This window comes from Typopeltis vanoorti, chromosome 2 (assembly GCF_054136105.1).
Source record: "Typopeltis vanoorti isolate ZY-2024b chromosome 2, IOZ_Tvanoo_1.0, whole genome shotgun sequence".
Taxonomy (NCBI): Eukaryota; Metazoa; Arthropoda; class Arachnida; order Uropygi; family Thelyphonidae; genus Typopeltis; species Typopeltis vanoorti.
Window position 1 is genome coordinate 124,586,015 of NC_143550.1, and position 23,193 is coordinate 124,609,207.

Genomic DNA, 23,193 nt, shown 5'->3' on the forward strand with positions numbered 1-23,193 from the left:
TCAAATAATCAGAGTATTAGTCAAACAATGAGTGTTAGTTGTCATCAGGTGTTGATCAGAAGATGATGACAAGATAAATAGCTAAGTTTTATTTAGAATTCTTTTACAATTAACAAGCAACTATTTACTTCTAGGCTATGAAAGAACAAAGTTTTTGACACTCAGCATTTTTTGTAAAGATGTTGAACTTTAAAAACTGCACTCCTTTAAGTGCTGATCAGCCATGGAAACCTATGGATGATGGGATGGGATCTTCCTACACAAAGAGGCCTCTTCTCACTGACCCTAGTTTTAGCCATAAATCGTTCCTGTCATATGCCTTTTTCATAGCTACCGCTATAGGAATTGGTTAAGCAAACTAGCAACCATCATTTCTGATTGTCCTGTAAATTCATTAATATGAAACATTAATAGTAAACACCCATTTATCTTCTAACCTCACTGAACTAGCGATTCTTTCATTCTGATCTCCTTATCCTGTGCTCACAACTTTCAAGAAAAACAATCCTTCTCTGTCCTGATACTCACCCCCCCCCCACACACACACAGCAAATAAAAGTACTACAGGTTCATGTCAGCTGTTTTTATGCTATCAGTGATGAAATATCTCTTGAATGTATTTCTTTAAATGTTTTCTGCCTCTTATTTAAACCACTTATTTAGTTCCCTTCATTCAAAAGTATAGTGATCAACTGTTTTATCCAGTCTCAAATATCCAGAACTTTAGTTTTCTGGTCCATGAATGAGTTAACATGCTAAATGTAGACTAATTTCCTATGAGTAGTTTTAAAGGAGTGATCATTGCAGTTACTGGAGGATACAGAATGCCATTATTCTTACCTTTAGGTTCTTATACCAGCTATACCCTTTAGTTCATTCATACTATTTCTTCTTAGTTATCTTAATCTCATGAACATTTTGCCATCCTCACGATATCTTCCATACTCAGTCCATGCATTTTATGCTGTTTTAACTTTCTAATTTTTTCAACATAATCTACAGCAGACAATAATTTGCATACCAGGCCTCCTAAACAGATTTTTTTAATCTCTTCAGAAGGCCTGTTTAATCTGTTTAATTTAAAATTCATTCTTTAGTGGTCCTTTAAAATTTGAGTCAATCAGGAGTTTATTTTTCTCTCTTTACATGCAACTTTACAGCATGCTGTTCCATCTATTAGTGGGCCTGGTTGGCCGAGTGGTTAGCGTATCCACTCTCCATCCAAAAGACTGTGGGTTCGAATCCAGCCGTGGGCATGGATGTTTGTGATTGTCTGTGAAAGTACTAGTGGTGGTAGTCGGCGGTAGATAGCGTTGGTGTTAGATGATGAAGGTTGGTAGAGTAGTGAGATGAGGAGTTGTAGAGCAGATGCCCTCCCTCGATAAGTCTCTGGACTCCCTGGAGGTGTGATGTAATAATAATAATAATATATTATCTGAATATATTAGTGCTTTCTTCAGATTTTATCACTCAATCCTTAAGGTATAGGTCTCTCTGATTTCTTATGAACAGATATAATTGACGTATCACTGCAATAATGCCAGGATAATACAGCATGTCCTTACCTTCAATTTTTGAAGTATTTTATATAATTTTTCCAATATATATTTAAAAAAAAAAAAAAAAACTTTGTATAACAGCATAGCACAGAACAGAAACACTAACCTGGCATAATATACTCTATCTTTGTGGAGTCTAAAGAGATAAGTACCATCAGATCGGTCTATCAGAAATTTTATATTCTCTCCAATGCTGAAATAAAATGAAAAAAATTAAGAAAATGGGAACAACCAATGTAGTAGTTGCATTTTATTTACTATACAGTAATTAGTAAGCATAACATACAGAGAAAATAATACATAAGCCTTCCATAAAATAATGCTGATAATCTAAAGGCAAATATTTATTGAAAAAAAAGAAATTACAATATAACAGTAACAAATATTGTGAATGACAGTTTGGAGTATAATTTTTATTTTATTTTTTTTTTTTTTTTAACAAATCTGATGTGAGCCTCATTTAATGATATCAGTCCAATCTGTAACTGAGCTGTTTGCCATTTGCACTCCAAAATTTCAGAATAACTTAACTATAGCATCTCCAACTTCCTGTCTTATAATGAGGTCACCCTATGTATAATTCATGTAACCTCAAGAAGGGATTATGAATGCCAGGATATTGGTCTACCAGGATCCCCTATTCAGGGAACAGACATCCAAAGTTCTTAGACAAACTGTAGTTACATTTTCAATACTAAGTTTCCATTTATTATACTACTGCTTGATTAATTCAGGCATCAGGTAGATATGCCTGAGACATTCTCACTGCATAACTGGTAATTAATTTACGGAATTGACAACGCATATAAAGTAAATAAATTAAAGATAACTTTAATGAATCACTTCTATATTTCGACAATGTCACATTGCTATCTTCGGGAACACAAAAAAATAGTAATCACCAAAGCTGATAAGGGAAGCGCCACTGTGGTACTTAACCAAAAAGACTACAAAGGTAAGCTAAATTCTTTAATACGAGACCGTACTACTTACCTCCCCATTGAATATAATCCGACCAACTCTCAGATTAGAACTATCCACAGTCTCCTTAAGAAAGTCACTTCTTGGCCTGTGGAAGTCACCAACAAACTTAAACCTTATAACTCTAGACCCCCCCCCGATTATATGGACTCCCAAAAATACATAAACAAAATGTGCCATTACGTCCCATAGTGGATGGCATTGATTCCCCCACATATAAATTAGCCAAACATTTAGCCAAAACGCTCACACACTACACTGGCAACACACCATCGCACATAAAAAACTCGGCCCACTTTAAAGCCAGTATAGAAAACCTCACACTCCAACACACTGACATAATGGTCAGTTTTGACGTCTCCTCCCTATTCACTAATGTCCCACTCAAAGAAACCTTTGAGCTCATCCAAGCCAAGTTTCCTCCCGATATCTCAGCCCTATTTCAGTTCACAATGAACTCGGGCTATTTTGTTTGGCAAGGAAAGTTCTACAAACAGATAGAGGGGACAGCCATGGGTTCACCACTTTCCCCACCCTTGGCCAATTTCTTTATGGAGACATTTGAAGAGAAAGCCTTAAACTCCGCCCCACAAAAACCCACTATTTGGCTTCGTTATGTGGACGATGTGTATGCTATTTGGCCACATGGCTCAGATACACTCCACTCCTTCCTAACACACTTAAACAACCAACATCCCAGAGTCCAGTTCACCTTAGAAAAAGAGGAAAACAACACCCTCCCCTTCCAAGACACTTTAATCACCCGCCAGCTTGATGGATCTTTGGTTTTCTCTGTTTACAGAAAACCCACCCACACTGGCAGTTACATTCACCAGCAATCCCACCACCCCCCCTCACAACAATATGGGGTGATAAAAACACTATATAACAGGGCAAAATTAATCTGCTCAGATGACAAGGCCCTGACTATGGAACTAAACCACATCCTCAACACTTTCTTAGCCAATGGCTACAACCCCAAAAAAATCCAAAAAATACTAAAACCTGTAAACCACAACCCCCCTCCACAATAAAGACTACACTAAGTCTATCACTATCCCCTACATCCAGGGCACCTCTGAAAAAATAACTAATATCCTCAAAAAATATGACCTTACTTCCTGTTACAGACCATATAAAAAGTTGGCATCCCTTATCCGCTCTACCAAAGACCAACCACTTCCCCTAGACCTACCTGGTGTATACCAGGTCCCTTGCAGCTGCAAATTGTCCTACTTTGGCCAAACAGGCAGAACAACAAATATCAGGATTTCAGAACACCAAGACTACATCCATTTTCACCAGTACAGCCGCTCTGGACTGGCAGACCATGCCTTAGATACCCACCATAAAATTCGTTGGAAGAAGACAAAAATAATCCATCGCAGCAAGTTTAAATACGAAAGACTATTCAAAGAATCTTCAGCAGCTCTAAAAAACGTTCCTAACCTCAACAAATTTGGGTGCATGAAACTGCCCCAAATTTGGGAGACTTTCATTTTGAGAACTTCAGCCCAACTGCCAAGACTACTAAATTAGCCCGCAAGAGGGCACCATTAGGACTTTAGGAACAAAATTAGTTCTTATTTTCTTCCTCATTTGCTTTGTTGGTTCCTTAGTGCACATACTATATCTTTATGTTCCCGAAGATGGCAATGTGACATTGCCGAAATATAGAAGTGATTCATTAAAGTTATCTTTAATTTATTTACTTTATATGCGTTGTCAATTCCGTAAATTAATTACCAGTTATGTCTAACCAACGTATAAGTCTCACTGCATATGCACCACTGACTCAAAAAGCTTTATTATCCCATCTTGACACCTACTGATTGGAATAGGATGGGTGCAAACATGCATAATATTTCAAGTAGATGAACAAACTATTAACAATTTTACATGAAAAATATTTCCATTAAAAAACAGTGGTATAATTTAATGGAAACCCCATATATGCAAACCCCATATATGGGGTTTGCATATATGGAAATATATATGTTTGCATATATATGTCATATATGGAAACCCCATATATGACTTATGAAGGGAGCATCGACCTTCATAAGTCAGTGTGCCAAAAGACATTGTCCTGTGTACATCAGGAGCTGTGCTACTGGTGCTATTCTGACCACGTGCTTACCACGTCTGCGATTTCATCATGGACAGGAAGTCAGAACAAAGAGCGAACGTGAAATTCTGCATGAAACTGGGCAAATCTGCCACAGAGACGTTTGATATGATTTGGCAAGTTTACGACGATGCTGCAATGAGTCGTTTCAGATGTTTTGAGTGGCACGCATGCTTCAAAGGCAGAAGAACATCACTGGAAGATGACGAGAGATCAGGAAGACCTTCAACGAGCTCAACCCCTGAAAATGTTGAAACAATTTGGCAACTTGTGCATGATGATCATCGGAGAACACTCCACAACATTGCTGCCATTGTTGGTGTGTCATATGGAACAGTCCAGGCAATCTTCTGCTCCTGAGTCAGCAGCCTCAGGAGCAGAAGGAACACCATGTTGAAGTCTGCCAAGAACTCCATCAGCATGCCGTGGATGACCCATCCTTTATGTCGAGGATCATTACCGGTGACAAAACTTGGGTGTATACGGGTATGACCCCGAGACGAAGCAACAGTCTTCACAGTGGAAGCGCCCATCATCTCCACGACCGAAAAAGGTAAGGCAGGTCTACAGCTCAACCAAGTGCATGCTCATCATCTTGTTCAACATTTGCACCATTGTGCATCGAGAATTCGTCCCCAGGGACCAGACCATCAATAGCGAGTTCTACTGCCAGGTTTTAAGGCATCTGAGGGAGGACATTTGGCGAAAGCGACCGGATCTGTGATGCACGAAAACTGGATGCTCCACGATGACAATGCACCCTGTCACCAAGCTCTCCTCACACGTGAGTTTCTCGCAAGAAACAGCATGATCTCGCTTCCGTACCCACCCTACTTACCAGATTTGGCTCCAGTGGACTTCGCCCTCTTCCCGAAGATGAAGATCCAACTCAAAGGTCACCATTTTGACACCATTGCAGAGAACAGCACGAATCACAGAAGGTGTTTGACATGCTTCGAAAAGAAGACTTCCAGGATGCATTCCAGAAGTGGCAGGAACGCTGGTAGTGCCGTATTGCTATGCAAGGGGACTATTTTGAAGGTGAGAGTGTGTAAACGTAGATAAATAAAGTAATTTCTCGTAAACAGAGCTAGTCTCGAAATTTTTTGATACCGCCTGATATTTTTTCAGTACTGTGCAAGATCACAGTATGGCTTAATAACAGCTTGAATTTAATGGTATAAATTCTGTTGGGACTGCTTAAAGGTGTTCACACTATATATACAGAGTTTATACATAAGGAATGAAAAGCAACCAGGTTCTGACCCAATGTCAAATCTTCTCTTACACCTTATTATTAGGTGTTCGCTTGAATGCTAAATGAGAGTAGGCTAGCAATTTAATTTAGATGAGCAACTTGTGTTCTATTATTGACTACAACTATAAACAGATAATGGTATGACAATAGGATATGTAAGCTGGCTGGGACATCAACTCTCTCACAAGTCCCTCTCCCACAGTTTTCATCAGGTTATTAAAAAAAATAAATAAAAATAAATTACCTGAACAACTTCAGTGGAAATGAAAATACCCACATCAACATAAGTATCTTTGGAGAAAAGGCATTGGCAGAAGAATGGCAAAAATACCAATATAATTGGTATTACTGAGATTAAGACAAAAAAGGCGAGATTCTAAATAATTAACACGATTTCTTCAGTATAGGAATCAAGAAAAGAAAGAGAAGTATTTAACATAGAACAAACTTCTTGAATGGGAGACAATTTCAGGTAAAGTGATATAGACAACTTTAAAAATGGGTTATGAAATAAGAGTTGTCTCTGCTTTTTTTTTTTTTTACTCATTTGAGAAGGCAGATGAAATACAGAAAAAGAAAAGCTGGCTGCTGTTGGAGACCTAGACAGAGTAAGAAACAAATATAATTTTTCCAAACATTTTTCCAAAGATATCTCCAAATTTTTGGAAAATTTGGAGATATCTGTCCACATCTTGAGAAGAAATATAAACTAGATTTCTGTTTAGGGCTGAACTACTCATTACTAACACCATGTTTCAAAATAAAAAATGTCTATATGTCTATGGAAAGAATACCCACACAACACAAGAAAGCTTCTGGTTACATTATAGCTGACAGTGATACTTTCAAAATGAGTAAACATACAGAAGTGTACAGAGGACTCAGTTTTAAGTATGATAAAACTGAACATCTCACTGAAAAGAAATATTTATCCAAGTTTTGAAAATGATCAAAACTGCACAATATAGATATTAGCTATAGACATAAATATACAAATATTACTGGCAATAAAGGGGGGAGGGGGGGAAATGAAACCAGTAGAGAGATGAATGGTAAACAAAAGCAAGCAATGACTGATTCAGACGAGAAAAGATAGTAAAACTGATGGCAAGGATAAAGAAATTTCACAACTGAAAGAAGCAGTTCATGGAAAGAAGAAATTATATAGAAGTTCTTCACTAGAATACAGAGAAAAATGTAGGAAAGTTATGTATAAAAATAAGTCATGGGAAAATTTTGGAAGCAATATAGAAAAGAAATATCAAAGTAGCAAATACAGGGTGTTTCAAAAAGAATGACCAGATTTCAAATAATTATATTTAATAATGAAAACGTGGTACAGTTACAAAATAAATTACCAAGTATAAAGTAAGGCCTAAAGTTTCACTCCCCACAATTACAAATGCTCAATGTGCCCTCCATCTGCTGCATAGACAACATCAAGCCGATAGCTGAATTCATCACAAACGTGATTGAGTGTCTTCTGTCACAGAATTTACTGCAGCTGTGATTCTGGTTCTGAGTTCATCCAAGTCAGCAGGTAATGGAGGAACATAATCACAGTCTTTTACGTATCCCCATAAAAAGAAGTCACAAGGTGTGATGTCTGGAGATCTTGGAGACCAAGAGTGTAGTGCCAAGTCGTGGGGTCCCGTGCATCCAATCCAACGCTGAGGCAATGTTTCGTTTAGAAACCGACGAACTTGGAGGTTCCAATGTGGCGGTGCTCCTTCTTGCTGAAAAATGTAATCTTCAGATTCTTCATTCAGCTGTGGAAGTAGCCAGTCCTGCAACATTTCAAGATAGGAGTTTCCCATAACCGTGTTTTCCTCAAAAAAGAAAGGGCCATAAACCTTTCTGACAGAAACCGTGCAAAAAACATTAAGTTATGGTGAACATGTTGTACAATTTCATGTGGATTCTCAAGTCCCCATATGCGAACACTGTGGCGTGAAACTTACTGCATAGATGAAAGGTTGCTTCATCACTAAAAATCAACCTTTGTAAGGGGGTGTCGTCTTCCATGTCCTCTAACAGATTAGCACAAAAATCTATTAGTTTTTTTTTTTTTTTTTTGTCACCTACACAAAGAGCTTGCACCGGTTGCAATCTGTATGGCTTCATAAGCAAACTTCATCGTAACACATGCCAAACAGTCACATGAGGGATGGTAAGTTCTTGGCTAGCATGACGAGTGGACTTGTGCAAGCTTCGCTGAAAAGCCTCTTGAATTCGTTGCACATTCCCCTCTGAGGTGCGTGGTCATCCAGGATTCTTTCCCTTACATAAACACCCTGTTTCTTCACATTGTTGATACCAATGACGAATGTTTTTGTCCAGTGGTGGATCAATTCCGTAACATCGTCTAAATGCACGTTGCACTGTAATCACGGACTGAGTCTTGCTAAATTCGAGAACACAAAACGCCTTCTGTTGACTAGATGCCATCTTCTCATTAACTAAGCGTAACAGCTATTTGGGCACTAGTAGTGGCATCTAGCGGTCGTCATATCAAACTCTGGGCCAAGGCCGTTCACATAGTACAAGTCACATTCATTTGTGGTTCGTGGTTGCAGAGATATACAATTTTCAAATCGGGACATTCTTTTTGAAACACCCCTTTTTTCAAAGATAGCAAAAAATATCAAAGTTCAAAAAGGTGATTTAAAAGCTTAAGATGAAATATGCTAAATATAATAATAATAATTATTATTATTATTAAGGGAGACCTACAGGGAGTCAGGAACTGTTCATGGGAGGCCACATACTATCCGCACCAGATGTCATACTTGTTCTTGAACTTATTCACACTACTTGCACTCCATTCTAATCACACACCACTATGACAGAAAAATCGAGCTCCCACCCCCTTATTGACAGCATTTAAGTGGGAGATGAATTTCATCACTCAGTGCGAGACCACTGCCTCACTTATTGGAGGCCTGAAGTGGCTTCAAAAAAGTTGCATGTTACGTCTCTAGAGTAGGATTTCCGGACTAGAAAAATAAATAAAAAATTGCAAAATGAAAATATATAAAATTTATAATAATGGAAAAAAAAATTCTTAGCCCATCCACAGTACAAATGTACCACAGATGATATAGAGGCAAGTGATTAAGATGCTAGCAGGTCTGTGGAATGAACTTTATGAGAACAGGAAGATTTGTAGGTTACAGAATTAGCTAATAGACAGAAAAGGGGTGATATGATTGAGACATACCAATTCCTGAAGGGTTTTTACAAGATTAATACAGAGGAAATTTTTCAGAACAGGTCTGGTGGTAAGAGAACTAGGGGTCATCCTTGGAAACTGAGCAAGAGTGCAGTTTGCAAATGTGTTAGAACTAGATTTTTTGCTTGGAATGGAATAGGTTGCCAGAATTTGTTGTGGGTGCCATTACTGTGAATGAATTCAAAATATAGTATGATAGATACTATGCAAATGTTGGATAGTGCTTGGATGATGTTTAGAGTCTCCCTCGATGAGTCTAAGAATTCCATAGAGTAGCCCATAATAATAATAAAAAATATTGATGAATTCATCAATTAATAAATTGTGTCCATGGAAATATTTGTAGAAAATATAAACAGAATATGTGAAAGAGAGGAATGAATCAGTGAGGGAGAGATGGGTGATTAATCACTTTAACTGCTCTCTTCTATACTAAGCATGGCCAATCCCAGATGTTAGAATGTTATTTAATGGCTGGACAAATTTCTGATTTGTATAGTCAATAGCAGTTCAGAGGTAAAGTAGCATCCTGAGCTAAAGAGAAAACCTAATTTTTTGGATGATGAGGTGGCAATATTTATCATATACTTATGCCAATATAGATTTCAGATTAGAATTCCCATGAGAGAAATTTCATCTTGTCTAGAGATTCAGTTGTTAAAAAATAATCAAAGGGTAGGTAGCAAAATTAAGAATGGAAGAACAAGGGTTCTTTTTTACAAGAAATAAAGCAGGACATTTTATTTATTTAGTGTATGGTTCACACATGAAAAGTTACATTACATTAATCCTTAATATATATGGACATAGTAATAGACATATGTACAATAACAAGACATAATACAGTCATAAAAGAGATACTCAAGAATAGGCTAAAACTGAATGTCTAGGATGATTATCCAGTCAACTGCACTTGGTGTAGCATGGATGAAGTCTGACAGGTTTCCACTGTATGCACGTAGGACACATTCTGCTATAATATGATTAATTGTCTGGCGGAGTGATCCACAGTCGCACCTGGGTGAGGCAATCATGCCTCATTTGTAAAGGTGGTCTGCACATCTGCCATGGTTGGTGTGGATTTGGTTAAGGACAGACCAAGTTTTCCAAGGTAAGTCAAAACCCGAAGGTATCTGTGTTGGGTCCACTAATTCATGGAAGATCCCTGTTGAAGTGTTACACCAGGACTCTTTCCACTTCTCCTTCATGTTGAAGCTTGTCTCTGCAAGATTTTTCGCTGTTAAGATTGGAAGGCGTCTTGACTTTAGCCTGTTTATTTCTAGGGGTGGGATGTCTTCATGGATTGGAAGATTTTGGATTTCCATGATTTTGCTGTATTCACGTAGAAGAAAGTTAGATCTGCAGATGTGTGGAGGCGAGATGTTGCTTAGCACTGGGAGCCAGTAGGTTGGGGTTGATTTTACAGGTCCAGAGAATAAGGCACAGTGGTGTTAAGCTGGGCATCAACCAAATATACATGGGCACTGTTCAGCCATACGGGTGAGCAGTATTCAGCTGTAGAGTAAACAAGACCAAGAGCAGTGCAGCGAAGCATTGTTGCTGAGGCACCCCAAGTTGTTCCACATAGTTTTTGCAGTATATTGTTTCTTGTTTTTAGCTTGGATGCTGTGTTAATGAGATGTGGTTTAAAAGATAGTGTTCTATCTAGAGTGATGTCCAGATATTTCGGGAATCTGTTGTAGTGTAGCAGTTTGTGGTTGAAGTAGACCATGAGTTCTTTGTTAGCCTGGTTATTGTTCAAGTGGAAGCATGAAACTTGTGTTCTGCTAGGATTTGGGCATAATCTCCATTTGCTGAAGTATTCATCTAGGACTGCAAGGTCGTTTTTTAGTGTATCTTCCATTGTAGTAAAATTGGTGTGTCTGGTGGCTAGAGCAATGTCATCAGCATAGCAAAACTTCTTAGAGGCTGTATGAGGCATATCTGCGATGTATAAGTTAAAAAGGAGGGGAGCCAGAACTGACCCTTGTGGTAATCCATTATCCAGTGTTCTTTGTTTACTTTTGTTCTTGTCCATACACACTTGGAACAGGCAGTTGCTTAGCATGTTATTGATTAGTTTTGCTACTGTTTTGTATGGGACTGCAGGACATGTTTTACCTGAACTGAAATTAATAAGGTTATCAAAAATGATACTGAAGAATAGTTTGAGCAGATCAGAATTTACAATTAAGAAAGCAGATCTGAAAGTTTCGATTTGTGTAGTGCAAGGCTCATCAAATAGAGAAGTGTGATATACTGTCATTAGCAGAACCATGCATTCAACTTGCTTTCAACTGAAAAAGGTCACTGATATATTATTATTATGCATGGGCACTTCCGTAGAATCCTAAGACTCATCATGAGAAATCCAAACTACTGACAATAACTATAGTACATCTCCTTGAACTATTAACACATAAAGCACTCACAATCAACTCTGACAACCCATTTCATTCATTTGTCACTCTCCAAGCAAAAAATCTAGTCCTCACACTCTTGCTAACCACACTCTTACCCAATTTCCAGGGATGACTCGTATTCTGCCCCCTCTAGCCAAGTGCTGAAATATTTCCTTTGTATTAATCCTATAAAATCCTTCAAGTAATTTAAATGTTTCTATCATATCCCCTCTTTTTCACCCATCAACCAACTTTTGCAACCAAGAAATCCTCAATCTGTGCTCATAGGGAGCATTTCACAAACAACTAACCATCTTGGTCACTTGCCTTTGGATATTCTCTGCTACTTCTTAATCCCCAAAAAATCCAGGTAACCAGATCTAAGCATAGTAATTCAGATGTGATCATATCAAGGCTTTATATACAGAGGAATGATCATTTCCTTATCTATGCTTGTTAATGTGTTCGTCAATAACCAAGTAATCCTATGAGCTATCATGTGGCTACTTTAGCAACATGTCCTCTAAAATTCAATTCTCTACCCCCAAATCCCTAGCTTCATAAATTTTACTGGAGTATAGTTCCCTCAATGTGGTATACAGCTTGAAAATCTTTTTATCCCAAAATGCATAACTTTACACATTTTCACATTAAATTGAAATCCATTCTGTTTTGCACATACTGTCACCCTATTAAAATTATCCTGCAAGCTCTCAACATCACCTGGATTAACTATTACCTTACCCAACTTTGCCTTATCAGCAAAACAACTGAATATCTCTTATCAAATTATTCCCTATATCATTTATGTACAAATTAAATGATAGTAGTCCAAGAACCTTGTAGCACACCACTAGTCACCTGCCTTCAGAATTCTGCTCCTCCATATACTACTTTTTTTGGTACTTGTCCAACCACTCTTGTATCCCTATCATCAGTTTCATATCCATTCCTATTTGTTGCAGTTTACATAATGAATTTCCATGTGGTATTTGTTAAACGGCTTTGCAAAATCCAGCAGTATCATTGTGTAACCATTCCCTTTATCCAATGCAGCTGTCAGTGTTATAAAATATTAGATTACTAAGGCATGACTAACATTTCACAAAGTCATGTTATCCCCTCAGAATATCATATTTTTATCCACCCATTCCCAAATTCTCTTTTTGACCAATTTTTACAGTATTTTTACCACCTCTCCTGAGATACTGGTTGATCTATAATTTGCTACCACACACATAGATCCTCCTTTATGCAAAGGAATTATTTTGCCCTTCTTCCGCTCTCTTGAGACTTTGTCAGAGCAGAAACTTAAACAGCAAGTCAAAAAGCATTGCCAGTTCCTCTGTATATTCTCTTAAAACACAAGCCAATCCCACAGCCATATTTGCATTCAAATTCTGTAATATCCTAAGTATTTCCAATTCATTAACCTCTATTCTCACATCAATCTCTGACATAACAATATCTTCATTTGGATGATATACCTTTGCAAAGTGGTCACTCAGTAGATCAACAATTTTGTCTATCTCTGTCACCTCTCTACCATCAGCACTCATATCCTTCCACAATTATTCTTCCTATTCGTCCTTGACAGGTCAACATACGTACTTCAGATGAATCAACTAGTAGCCAATAACAATACATAATAAGCTGGTAAATTATAACCCAACAAAAAGGATAAAACAGAGAAACTACTCAAGTCCATCACTTCTTGGCCACCAGGCACGGTTAAAAAACTCAAACCCCACTACGCCCGCCCCCACAGAATATATGGGGTCCCGAAAATACACAAACAAAATGTGCCCCTTCGACCAATCGCGGAAGAATACAGTCCCAATTACCACTTAGCCAAGAAATTACTGGCAACACTCAAGAAGTTGGTAGGTCATTCCCCCTCCTACATAAAAAATACACAACACTTTACAAACAAAATTTTGCCCATACTACAGTTCGGTTACTTCGTGTGGCAAAACAAATTTTACCTACAAAAGGAAGGAACAGCCATGGGCTCACCACTATCCCCCCCCCAATTGCTAACTTCTACATGGAAACCTTTGAGCAAAAGGCTCTTGATTCCACCACGTTAAGACCGACAGTCTGGCTTAGATACGTTGACGACGTGTTCGCAATCTGGCCGCACGGGTGACAAACGCTAAACACATTCCTTAGCCACCTGACCAAACAACACGAACCCATACAATTTACCATCGAAATCGAAAATCAAAATTCGCTCCCATTCCTAGACACACGTCTTCCTTCAGGCAGTCTATCCTTCATGGTCTACCGAAAACCGACACACACACACTGGCCAATACATACATGCTAATTCATACCACCACCCATCACAAAAATATGGAGTCATTAACACCCTTAAAAACAGAGCTTCAACAATTTGCTCTAACCAACAAGCCCTGAAACAAGAACTAAAAATCATCAACGACACATTCATAAATAATGGATATAACAAAAATACTATAAATAAAATACTCCATAAAACAACAACAAAAACGAATCTAGATTACAGTAAAACCATAGCCATCCCATACATTAAAGGGTTATCAGAAAAAATCAACAGAATCCTACATTATAACCTCAATGCCACCTTTAAACCGCCCACTAAACTTAAAACCATATTCAACTCCTCTAAGGATCCTCTCCTCTGATTAGCACATCCTGGAGTCTATTGCATTCGCTGCACCAGTAACTTACCGTACATTGGTGAAACAGAACGGACAATCCCTATACGCAAGAAAGAACACATTAGACACATTAAATATAACCATTATGGTGAAGCAGGCCGGCCTCTCAGACCACGCGCTCAACACCTTACACCAAATCAACCGGAAAAGCACCTGCTCTTTACACCACACAAAAACCTGGTATGAAAGGAAATTTAAGGAAGCCTGCGAAATCCTGATCAACCACCCAAATATCAACAACAAAGATGGCATGAAAATTCCAAGTATCTGGACAGCACACATTCAGCCTACCTAATATATAAGATCCAGCATAAGTCAGGACTCTAGCCAATCTTCAGTTAGTATTAGAAACCATTCCATACCAACTGGCTGGAATGTACAAGTATAATCATGATGTTAATATATGTATATAGATAGATACTTCTTGTTGCACCCAATGTATTTCTACAACCAACAGATAACACTAATAATAGGACTCTAGTGTTGATGTATGTATATATATATTTTTTTTTTTTCCACCAGAGGTCAAGCCAACAATTGTTGTAGCGGTTGGTCAGTATCTTTAACAAACCAGTTTGATTTAGTGTAGCTTGTTTTCTGTGTACAGTTGTATGCTCCAGAAGATGACCTTAACATAAAGGTCGAAACGTCGAACGTAGATTTTAGTTATATTAAACTAAAGTTTTCATGCAAACACGGTAGTTGTCTCCATAATTTTCAAAAATGCATTCTTCCTATTATGTTGGAAGAATGACTTCCATGAGTCAAATTTCTTGCCTGACCCTTGTACTGTTCATGAATTTGCTGATCACCCTACTTATATATGCTCAACTTTTTTTTTTGCAGCTCATACTTAATGAGACAACTCACCCATTTAACTCCTATCCAATCTGCCATCCTAACCTTGGGTATATACCAACCAGGCCATGCCAGCCTGGTTGGCTGAGTGGTTAGCATATCTGCTCTCCAGCCAAAAGGCTGCGGGTTCAAATCCCACCGTGGGCATGGATGTTTGTGATTGTCTGGGAAAGCACTAGTGGTGGTAGTCGGCAGTAGATGACGTTGGTGTTAGATGATGAAGGTTGGTGGAGTAGTGAGACGAAGAGTTGATGCCCTCCCTCGATGAGTCTTTGGACTCCCTGGAGGTGTGATATAATAATATAGTGTGATATTGCTTCTTCCAGATATTATCCCCATGCACAGTGAATATCTTTCCATTCTAGATTTTTATGCTATGGTGCTGCTTGAAACTGCCTTGAGGTTCCACATATACCCCTTCTTAACTGGATTTTCCCACCTCCCAAGTCAAACCCCACATGATCATTCTCCCTAGTTAAAGGCAATGTAACCACCATAGTTATGATCCTATAACTAAGGTGCCAACATTCCCATACCCAAAGTCCCCTGCATCATATTCTGGTTCAAGAAATTATCTCAGTAATGTATAAATTTCATTTCCTTCCTGCCATGTGAACTTTCTTCCTTCCAGTCTATGTCTCCATAATTGATGTTCCCTATAATAATTACTCAATTTGCACTTATTGTACTAATCTGCTGATGCATGTAGTCCACATCATTCTTAGCACTCCTGGCCTCAATCTCACACCAGAATGACTCAAAAAGAACAGCCATCTATCTGATTTCTACTTTCATTGGCTGCAATTCATCTACTTTCATAAGTAGCATCTCAACCCCTGTCCCATTTGCTCTATTCTCCCTGAAAATACTAAATTCCTCACATTCTATCCTTATTACTAGATCATCTGCTGTTAGCTAAGTCCTACTAAAACCTATAACTTTTGGCAAGGTTGCACTAACAAATACCAAAAACTTCTCCCTCTTATGCCTAATACTTTTAGTATTACCATATAGAAACTGTAGCATCCTCTTAGACCCCTACAACCATCTTTACATCCTAAACTGACTACCCCATGCAATATTGTTGCCTGGGGACTAGATTCCACATTTTGTGTTTTTCCACACTCATTCACCTGCATCTGCTGTAATTTCTTTAGTTTTCCTGACTTTGCACTTCCAGACTCTTGATGAACAAAGCTCTCTCTCTGGATAAGCAACAACTAAGCTGTTGAACATGCTAGCTCTTATTTTGATATTTAGCTTAGGATCCGTGATTATGGATTTGATACGGTTAATCCCCCAACGTCTATAGACATCCAGCTAAATCTGAATATGATTCTGTAACGCCCGTTAAACAACATCATCATCATCAAATTCCTGCCATGTACCCTCAAGGGGTGTACAGGGTATGATAGTACTACACGAAAAATTGACATCATTACTAACTTCTTATCTACAATTTTCCTCCAAGTCAGTCTGTTACGTGTCAAGACCCCAACATTACCAGATCTTATATTTCAATCATCTAAGGCACTTTGTACCGTATCAATCCGCCTACATCTTGGTCTTCCTCTGGGTCGTTTTCCTGCCAACCTGGCAGAGAACACTTGTTTTGCTAATCTTTCCTTGCCCATTCTGTTTAAGTGACCATCCCACCTGAGATTAGCTCTGCTAATGCATTCCTGGATGCTGACAATGTCAAGTTCTTTCCTAAAATCCTCATTTTTAATATGATATTGCCATTGATGCCATCTGTTCACACCTCTAATTTTTCTCAGTACTCTCATATCTGCAGTCTCCAGTCTTTGGTCAAGTGTTTTACTTCTGACCCAGCTCTCAGATCAATAAGTTAAAACTAGTTTGAACACTGTCTTGTATACAGCTAATTTAGTGTTCTGACCAATTTCACTCTTATTCCATATGAATTTATTCAATTGACTTCCTACCATACCAGCTTTATTGATTCTGTTGTCTATTTCCATATTTAATTTACCATCTTCACTAAAAATCGTGCCTAAGTAGCTGAAATGTTTTACTTGTTCCACAGGTTCTCCATTCACAACACAGTTGACATTTCCAATGATTCTGCCTATTTTCATTGTCTTTGTCTATTTATTGCTGACCTTCATACCATATCTATTAAAACAGTTATTCAATTTAATCAGAGAATCTTGCAGATTTGTAGCGGATTTATTTAGAAGTATAACATCGCCCGCATAAAGCAAAGAGCTGACACTAACATCTCCGATTTTGATATCATGTTTAATACCACTTTTCTTCATAATGTGATCCATATAAATAATGAATAACAGAGGGGTTAATGTACATCCTTGTCTCACACCAGATTTAACATTAAACCATCTTCCTATACTTCCTTCAATTCTAACTGCTGACTCACAACTCAAATAAAGAGTAAGTATTGCTTGATATAATGCCCCATTGACACCATATAACTGTAGCGTATTGAATAGCTTCTCTCTTGGCACCTTGTCATATGCCTTTTCCATATCTACGAAACTTAAATACAGATCTTTGTTATATTCCCATGATTTCTCCACTATTTGTCGTAAAGTGAAGATCTGATCCTGACAGCCTCTATTCGATATGAATCCAGCTTATTCTTCACCAAGCTTTTCTTCCACAATTCTTCTCAACCGTTTCTCAAGTATACTTGCATATATCTTACCAGGAACACTCAGTAATGCTATACTATGTAATTCTCGCATTCAGTTTTATTTCCCTTTTTATATATCGGTACTATGAGCGCTCTACTCCAATCAGCAGGAATTCGTCCCTCTGTCCAGGCTTTCGGAACTATGCAGTGCAGCCACTGTAAGACTCTTATACCCCCCATACTTCAGCATTTCTGGTTGAATATCATCTATTCTTGCTGCCTTTCCACATTTCAAGCCTTTGATGGCTTTTTCTACTTCAAGTATGGATATGTATTCCTGACTGCATGCCTGGTCAGTGTTTTTTACCACTGTGCTATCATCACTGCTTGTTTCATTTAGCAGTTTTTCAAAGTAATTACTCCATACTTCAAGGATATCTTTTTCTCCTGTTTTCATTTCACCTTTATCATCTCTAATTCCTTTTACAGCACTCTTTCCTCCATTCCAAAGCTTCTTCAACAACTTCCAAAATATTTTGCCACCTTCTTGATATTTATTTTCTATGTTCTTGCTAAAGTCCTCCCATGACTTTTGTTTAGCTAGTTTTACACACTGTTTAGCTTTCTTACATTTGTCTCTGTATTCTCTAAGAGCACATGCTGACTTATTTGCCAGAAACTTTTGATATGCTTTCTTCTTTTCCTTCACTGCCTCTTTAACTTCCTGTGTCTACCATGGAGTTCTGATTTTTCTATCCTTGCAGACAACCTCACCACATGCCTCTCTGGCTGAATCAATCAGGGTTTTCTTGAAGGCTTGCCGCTGAATCTCCAAGGTTTGGTTCCTGTTCTCAAACTATTTCATTTTTTCTTCAATAATCTTTGTGTATTTTAGTCTACAGTTCACATCTGAGAGCTGCTCAACTTTTATTCGCTTTAAAACTTTCTTACATGTCATTCTTTTCAATATGAAATTCAATAAGAAGTGCAATTTGGTCTCACTATTTCATCCGTCTTGGCCGGCAGGGAGGTTAAAGGAGGACCATGCAACTCTTTCTTTTTGATATTTCTTCAACAATATCTGTCCATGTTTATTGTTCGACCAAGATATGTGTAGGATTCTACACTTTCTATGGCGAAATTATTTAGTTGGATGGTATGGATCTGGCAGTATTTGTTTCTTATCCATTTGGTTTTTGTCAGAATGAAATTTTAGTCCTATTTTATTACAGACATCATGCACTTGATGAATCATTGTTTCCAATTGAGGAGGGTCTTGAGCTATGAGTATTATATCGTCTGCAAACATTAATATTTGGAGCGGCTCTCCATTGATGGTTATGCCACCTTTTTAAGTCGATTTTCCTTAATGCTTTCCAAAGTACATGTAAAAAAAAGGTTTGATGATATAACATCTTGTCACACACCTGTTTATGGTGATAGTTATAAGGTCATCAAATAAGGTTATTTGTTTAAAGCTATCAGTATTAATTTCTTTAACTGGATTGATGTACACTGAATGACTCATTCTAGTAGTGCCTGCAAAACTAGTCGATAAATAGAAAGCAAAGAGGGATATGGTATTCTTTGTATCATTCACTAAGTTGGATGACTACTAGTATGTGATTGTAGAATAACCTTTTTTTTGAATTCTGCTTGTTCTTTACTCCAATTTTCTTGAAGAGTTTTTGATTCCATTTGATGTGTGATAGCAAACATATAAGATGGTAATTCTTGATGTCTTCTATGTTGCCTTTTTTAAAAAAGAAGAATTGTTGATGTCTTCCATTTTGATTGTGTTTTTCTTCTTTTAGGTTAAAAGTAAATCTTTCAGCCAGAGCTTTATAAAGTTGTGGTCCTCTTGTTCAATATACTCAGTTTTCATCTGATGGATGCCAGGAGCTGTATTTGGTTTCAAGTTATTGAGTGCATATTCTATTTCATCTGGGAAGCATTTCTGGTGCATCATATATATATTATCAAGTTTTGGTTTAGGCAAAGGATATTTTCATGCAGAAAGATCATTGTAGAAGTCTTGTACTATCTTTTCCATTTTTGTTCTGTTTGTATTTCTTCTTCTATCTTGATCTAGTAGTGCTGTTGGGATTGGCATTTTCATAGTCAATTCCCTTTCAGCTTTTTTTTTTATACTCTTTTTGGATTCAGGCTTTTTGGATTCAGGTTTAGGCAAAGGATATTTTCATGCAGAAAGATCATTGTAGAAGTCTTGTACTATCTTTTCCATTTTTGTTCTGTTTGTATTTCTTCTTCTATCTTGATCTAGTAGTGCTGTTGGGATTGGCATTTTCATAGTCAATTCCCTTTCAGCTTTTTTTTTTATACTCTTTTTGGATTCAGGCAGCATTTCTCAGTTTTTTCCCCCCTGTAGTTTGATAGTCCTCTGTGATCTTCTTTCTTAATACTTCACAAATAATTTTAGATTCAAGTTGTGAGTTTGGCTTATCTTTCAGTTCTCTTCTCATTTTTTAGTAAATTCAAGATTTGTATGGAGAGTCTTTCTTTCTTGGGGTCTTTCTTGGACTTTAGAATTTTCCATGTAGTTGGATAGATTTTCCAGGCCCATGTCATAATCTTTGTCAATGTCATATCTGATAATATTCGATTTTATTTGATCAACAGATTTGCTTAAATAAATCAAGATCTAAATATTTTGGTCACTTTGCATGGTTTGAGATTCCTCATATTTTTTTTTCTTTCTTTTGGTCAATTTGTAGGATGGTTCGTAGTGGGTGGTGGTCTGAATGGATGCAAATTACTTTCTGCCTATTATTCCTATATCTTGAACTATCCTTCACTGACAACATATTGAGATAAATGCCCAATTGCTAAAATCCATCAACATCAAAAAAAAAAAAAAAACCTTCAAACCAGTTAACAATGTTCTTTATATAGAATATCTTCATCAGAAAATTCAAGGTGATCTGAAGTAATCTGTTCACATGGCACACTACACAGAAACCAAAGAATTATATTTCATGACATCTGGAAGTAATTAGTCTGTGACATGAAGGATCTGTATTATATCAGCAGTCTTGGCATGATTTATCTAATGATACTTGTGACTAAAGTGTCAAACATCTTTCAATTTATAAAAATTGAATGTATGTGTGTGTGTTTATTGTGTCTGTTAAATGCCTTCTGTTTTCAAGCCAAAAAGAACAGCAAAAGAGCCATAAGGCTTCCTTTCAACGATGTAAAATTACATAAGCAAAAATCCAACATTATTTCAAAGTCGAATGTTTGCAGAAACTATAAGTTTCGTAAGTTGACCTGAGAACTTGGGTTGGATCAGTTATCCACTTTGCCTATGTGTAGAAGTAACATTCGGTTTAAATAAATAGTGTGCTACCCAATTAATTATTCATAGCAATTAAAGAATGGGAACTTCCGTTTGATAATTCAAACAAGCATTAATTTCTGATCTTTATAGCAGCAATGTTTTAAGATGAAGCCTTTTCGGAATCTCTCAAAAACGCTCTGAACTTGTTTCTAATTACACATTAAATAATTTCGGAATTGGAATAAATTCTTTATTTCAAACACAGTATAAATGACAAAAACGAAAAGTGTACTCACTACTTCGACAATTTTACAAAGAAAGCTTTTGTTTCTTCTTCCGTCAAGGGACGCATACTTATAATGATAAACAAATACTTCCACACGTGAGTTTCACAAGTTAACCGCACACCATATAAAATAATTTATCATAAGCGCCATCTTTACAAAAAACTTTGATATAGAAAAGAATTCCCATATACAATGTGTGCATGTGTATTGAAGGAGGAGAGGCTAATAATATGTTACAAACTTTTTTAAAAGCGTCCGTAACGTTATCCTGTATAAATATCGTTCTCAGTGCACTGTTGAATAGGTCTTTCCAAGATTTCTCAAACATTATTTCAATCTTTCAAACATTATTTCTACTCGGGGCAGGGCTGACTACTACTGGGTGCGTCCCCAGGTGGCGGATCGGAAACAGCCTTCAGATATGGAGGCTAGCTGCGATATAAGCAGAGCAATCTGGCGAATACGCAGCCATGGACCAACAGCGACTGAGCTATCAGGGCGTGGGGGAGCAGAAGTGGCAACTCTGTTTCCCTTAAAACCTCACAAAGCCCAATGACAACTCGGTGACATGGCGAGTAGTGCCGCCATTAAATAAGCACCTGCTGGGGTCACTGCCCCTGACATTGGGAAGCAGCATTGTCAGTACTGAGACAAGGTTGAAGCCAAATGATGACGGAAAAGCTTGTGATCAGAGATTTGCAGATGGCAATATGATTATATTGTATACGTCTGTAATATTGAAGCGGAGCAGAAAGCAAATGGAGAAACTACTGCTCTACCTTATCTCCAGAACAACCACCATGGCGAGCAAACCCTTACAATTGGCCCCAAGTTCCCGGCGTCCCTTAAATGGGACAGGGGTGAGAAGAATCTCCAGGCTCAAAATGGTGTCCACTTTTAAAATTGCAACTTGGAATGTCAGAACTCTGTATGAAGCTGGCAAATTAAGAAATGCCACAAGAGAAATGAAGAGACTGGGCATCCGGATTTTGGGAATTTGCGAGACAAGATGGCCAGGATCTGGAAAGTGTCAACAAGATAATACGACAATGTATTACTTTGGGAATGATGAGAACAAACATCGACATGGTGTAGCTGTAATAGTAGATGAAGAAATCAATAAATCAGTAATAAATTGGATTCCAATTTCTGAAAGGATAATGCTCTTACAACTTCAGGGAAACCCGGTTAACATAAATATCATCCAAGCTTATGTACCCACAGCTGACAAAAGTGAAGAAGATGTTGAAGAGTTTTATGAACACCTAAAAGAGATTAAAAACCTAACAAAGAAACATGATATAAACATAGTGATGGGTGACCTTTAATGCAAAAGTGGGAAGAGGGGGTGAGGGAGAAATTGCTGGCGAACATGGCTTAGGCACCAGAAATGACAGAGGAGATCGCCTAGTCCAGTTCGGTCAGGAAGAAGATCTAACAATAGCAAATACCTGGTTTAAACTTCCACCCAGAAGACTGTACACTTGGAAATCGCTTCAAGATAACCAACATAACATTGTCAGAAATCAAATTGATTATATACTGATAAATAAAAGATTCCACAGTAGTATAAAGAGTGCAAAGACTTATCCTGGATCAGATATCTCATCAGACCACAATCCCATAGTTGCAGAAGTACGTCTTAGATTAAAATCAGCTAAAAAATCACAAAAGAAGAAAAAGAAAATTGATGTAGAAAAACTGAAAGACCCGAACATAAATAAAAGTGCCAAGACACAGCTTAACCTGCGATTAACATGGAAAAAAATAAAAGTGTGGAATCTCTTTGCAATAGCTTAAAGAATGCCATCGTAACAACAAGTATTAAAGATGTAGGTTATGTGAATAATATAAAACAACAGGAATGGATG

General features: G+C 37.5%; 1 protein-coding gene across 2 annotated transcripts in view; it reads right to left on the bottom strand.

The window, feature by feature from the left end:
* LOC150109411 (60S ribosome subunit biogenesis protein NIP7 homolog) overlaps nt 1–21,700 on the bottom strand; it is a 77,114-nt gene extending 55,414 nt beyond the window's left edge. Inside the window, exons 1-3 of one of the 2 annotated variants that reach the window (XM_090413012.1) lie at nt 21,562–21,693; nt 21,332–21,387; nt 1,666–1,752 (exon numbers count right to left, since the gene is read on the bottom strand). In XM_090413012.1, the coding sequence (XP_090269138.1) occupies nt 1,666–1,752; nt 21,332–21,387 (143 nt within the window). In that variant the 5' untranslated portion in view covers nt 21,562–21,693. Of the gene's footprint in view, nt 1–1,665; nt 1,753–21,331 lie in introns of both variants that reach the window. The other variant, XM_090413005.1, reaches the window with a different exon arrangement.
* Between the last annotated feature and the right edge of the window lie 1,493 nt (nt 21,701–23,193).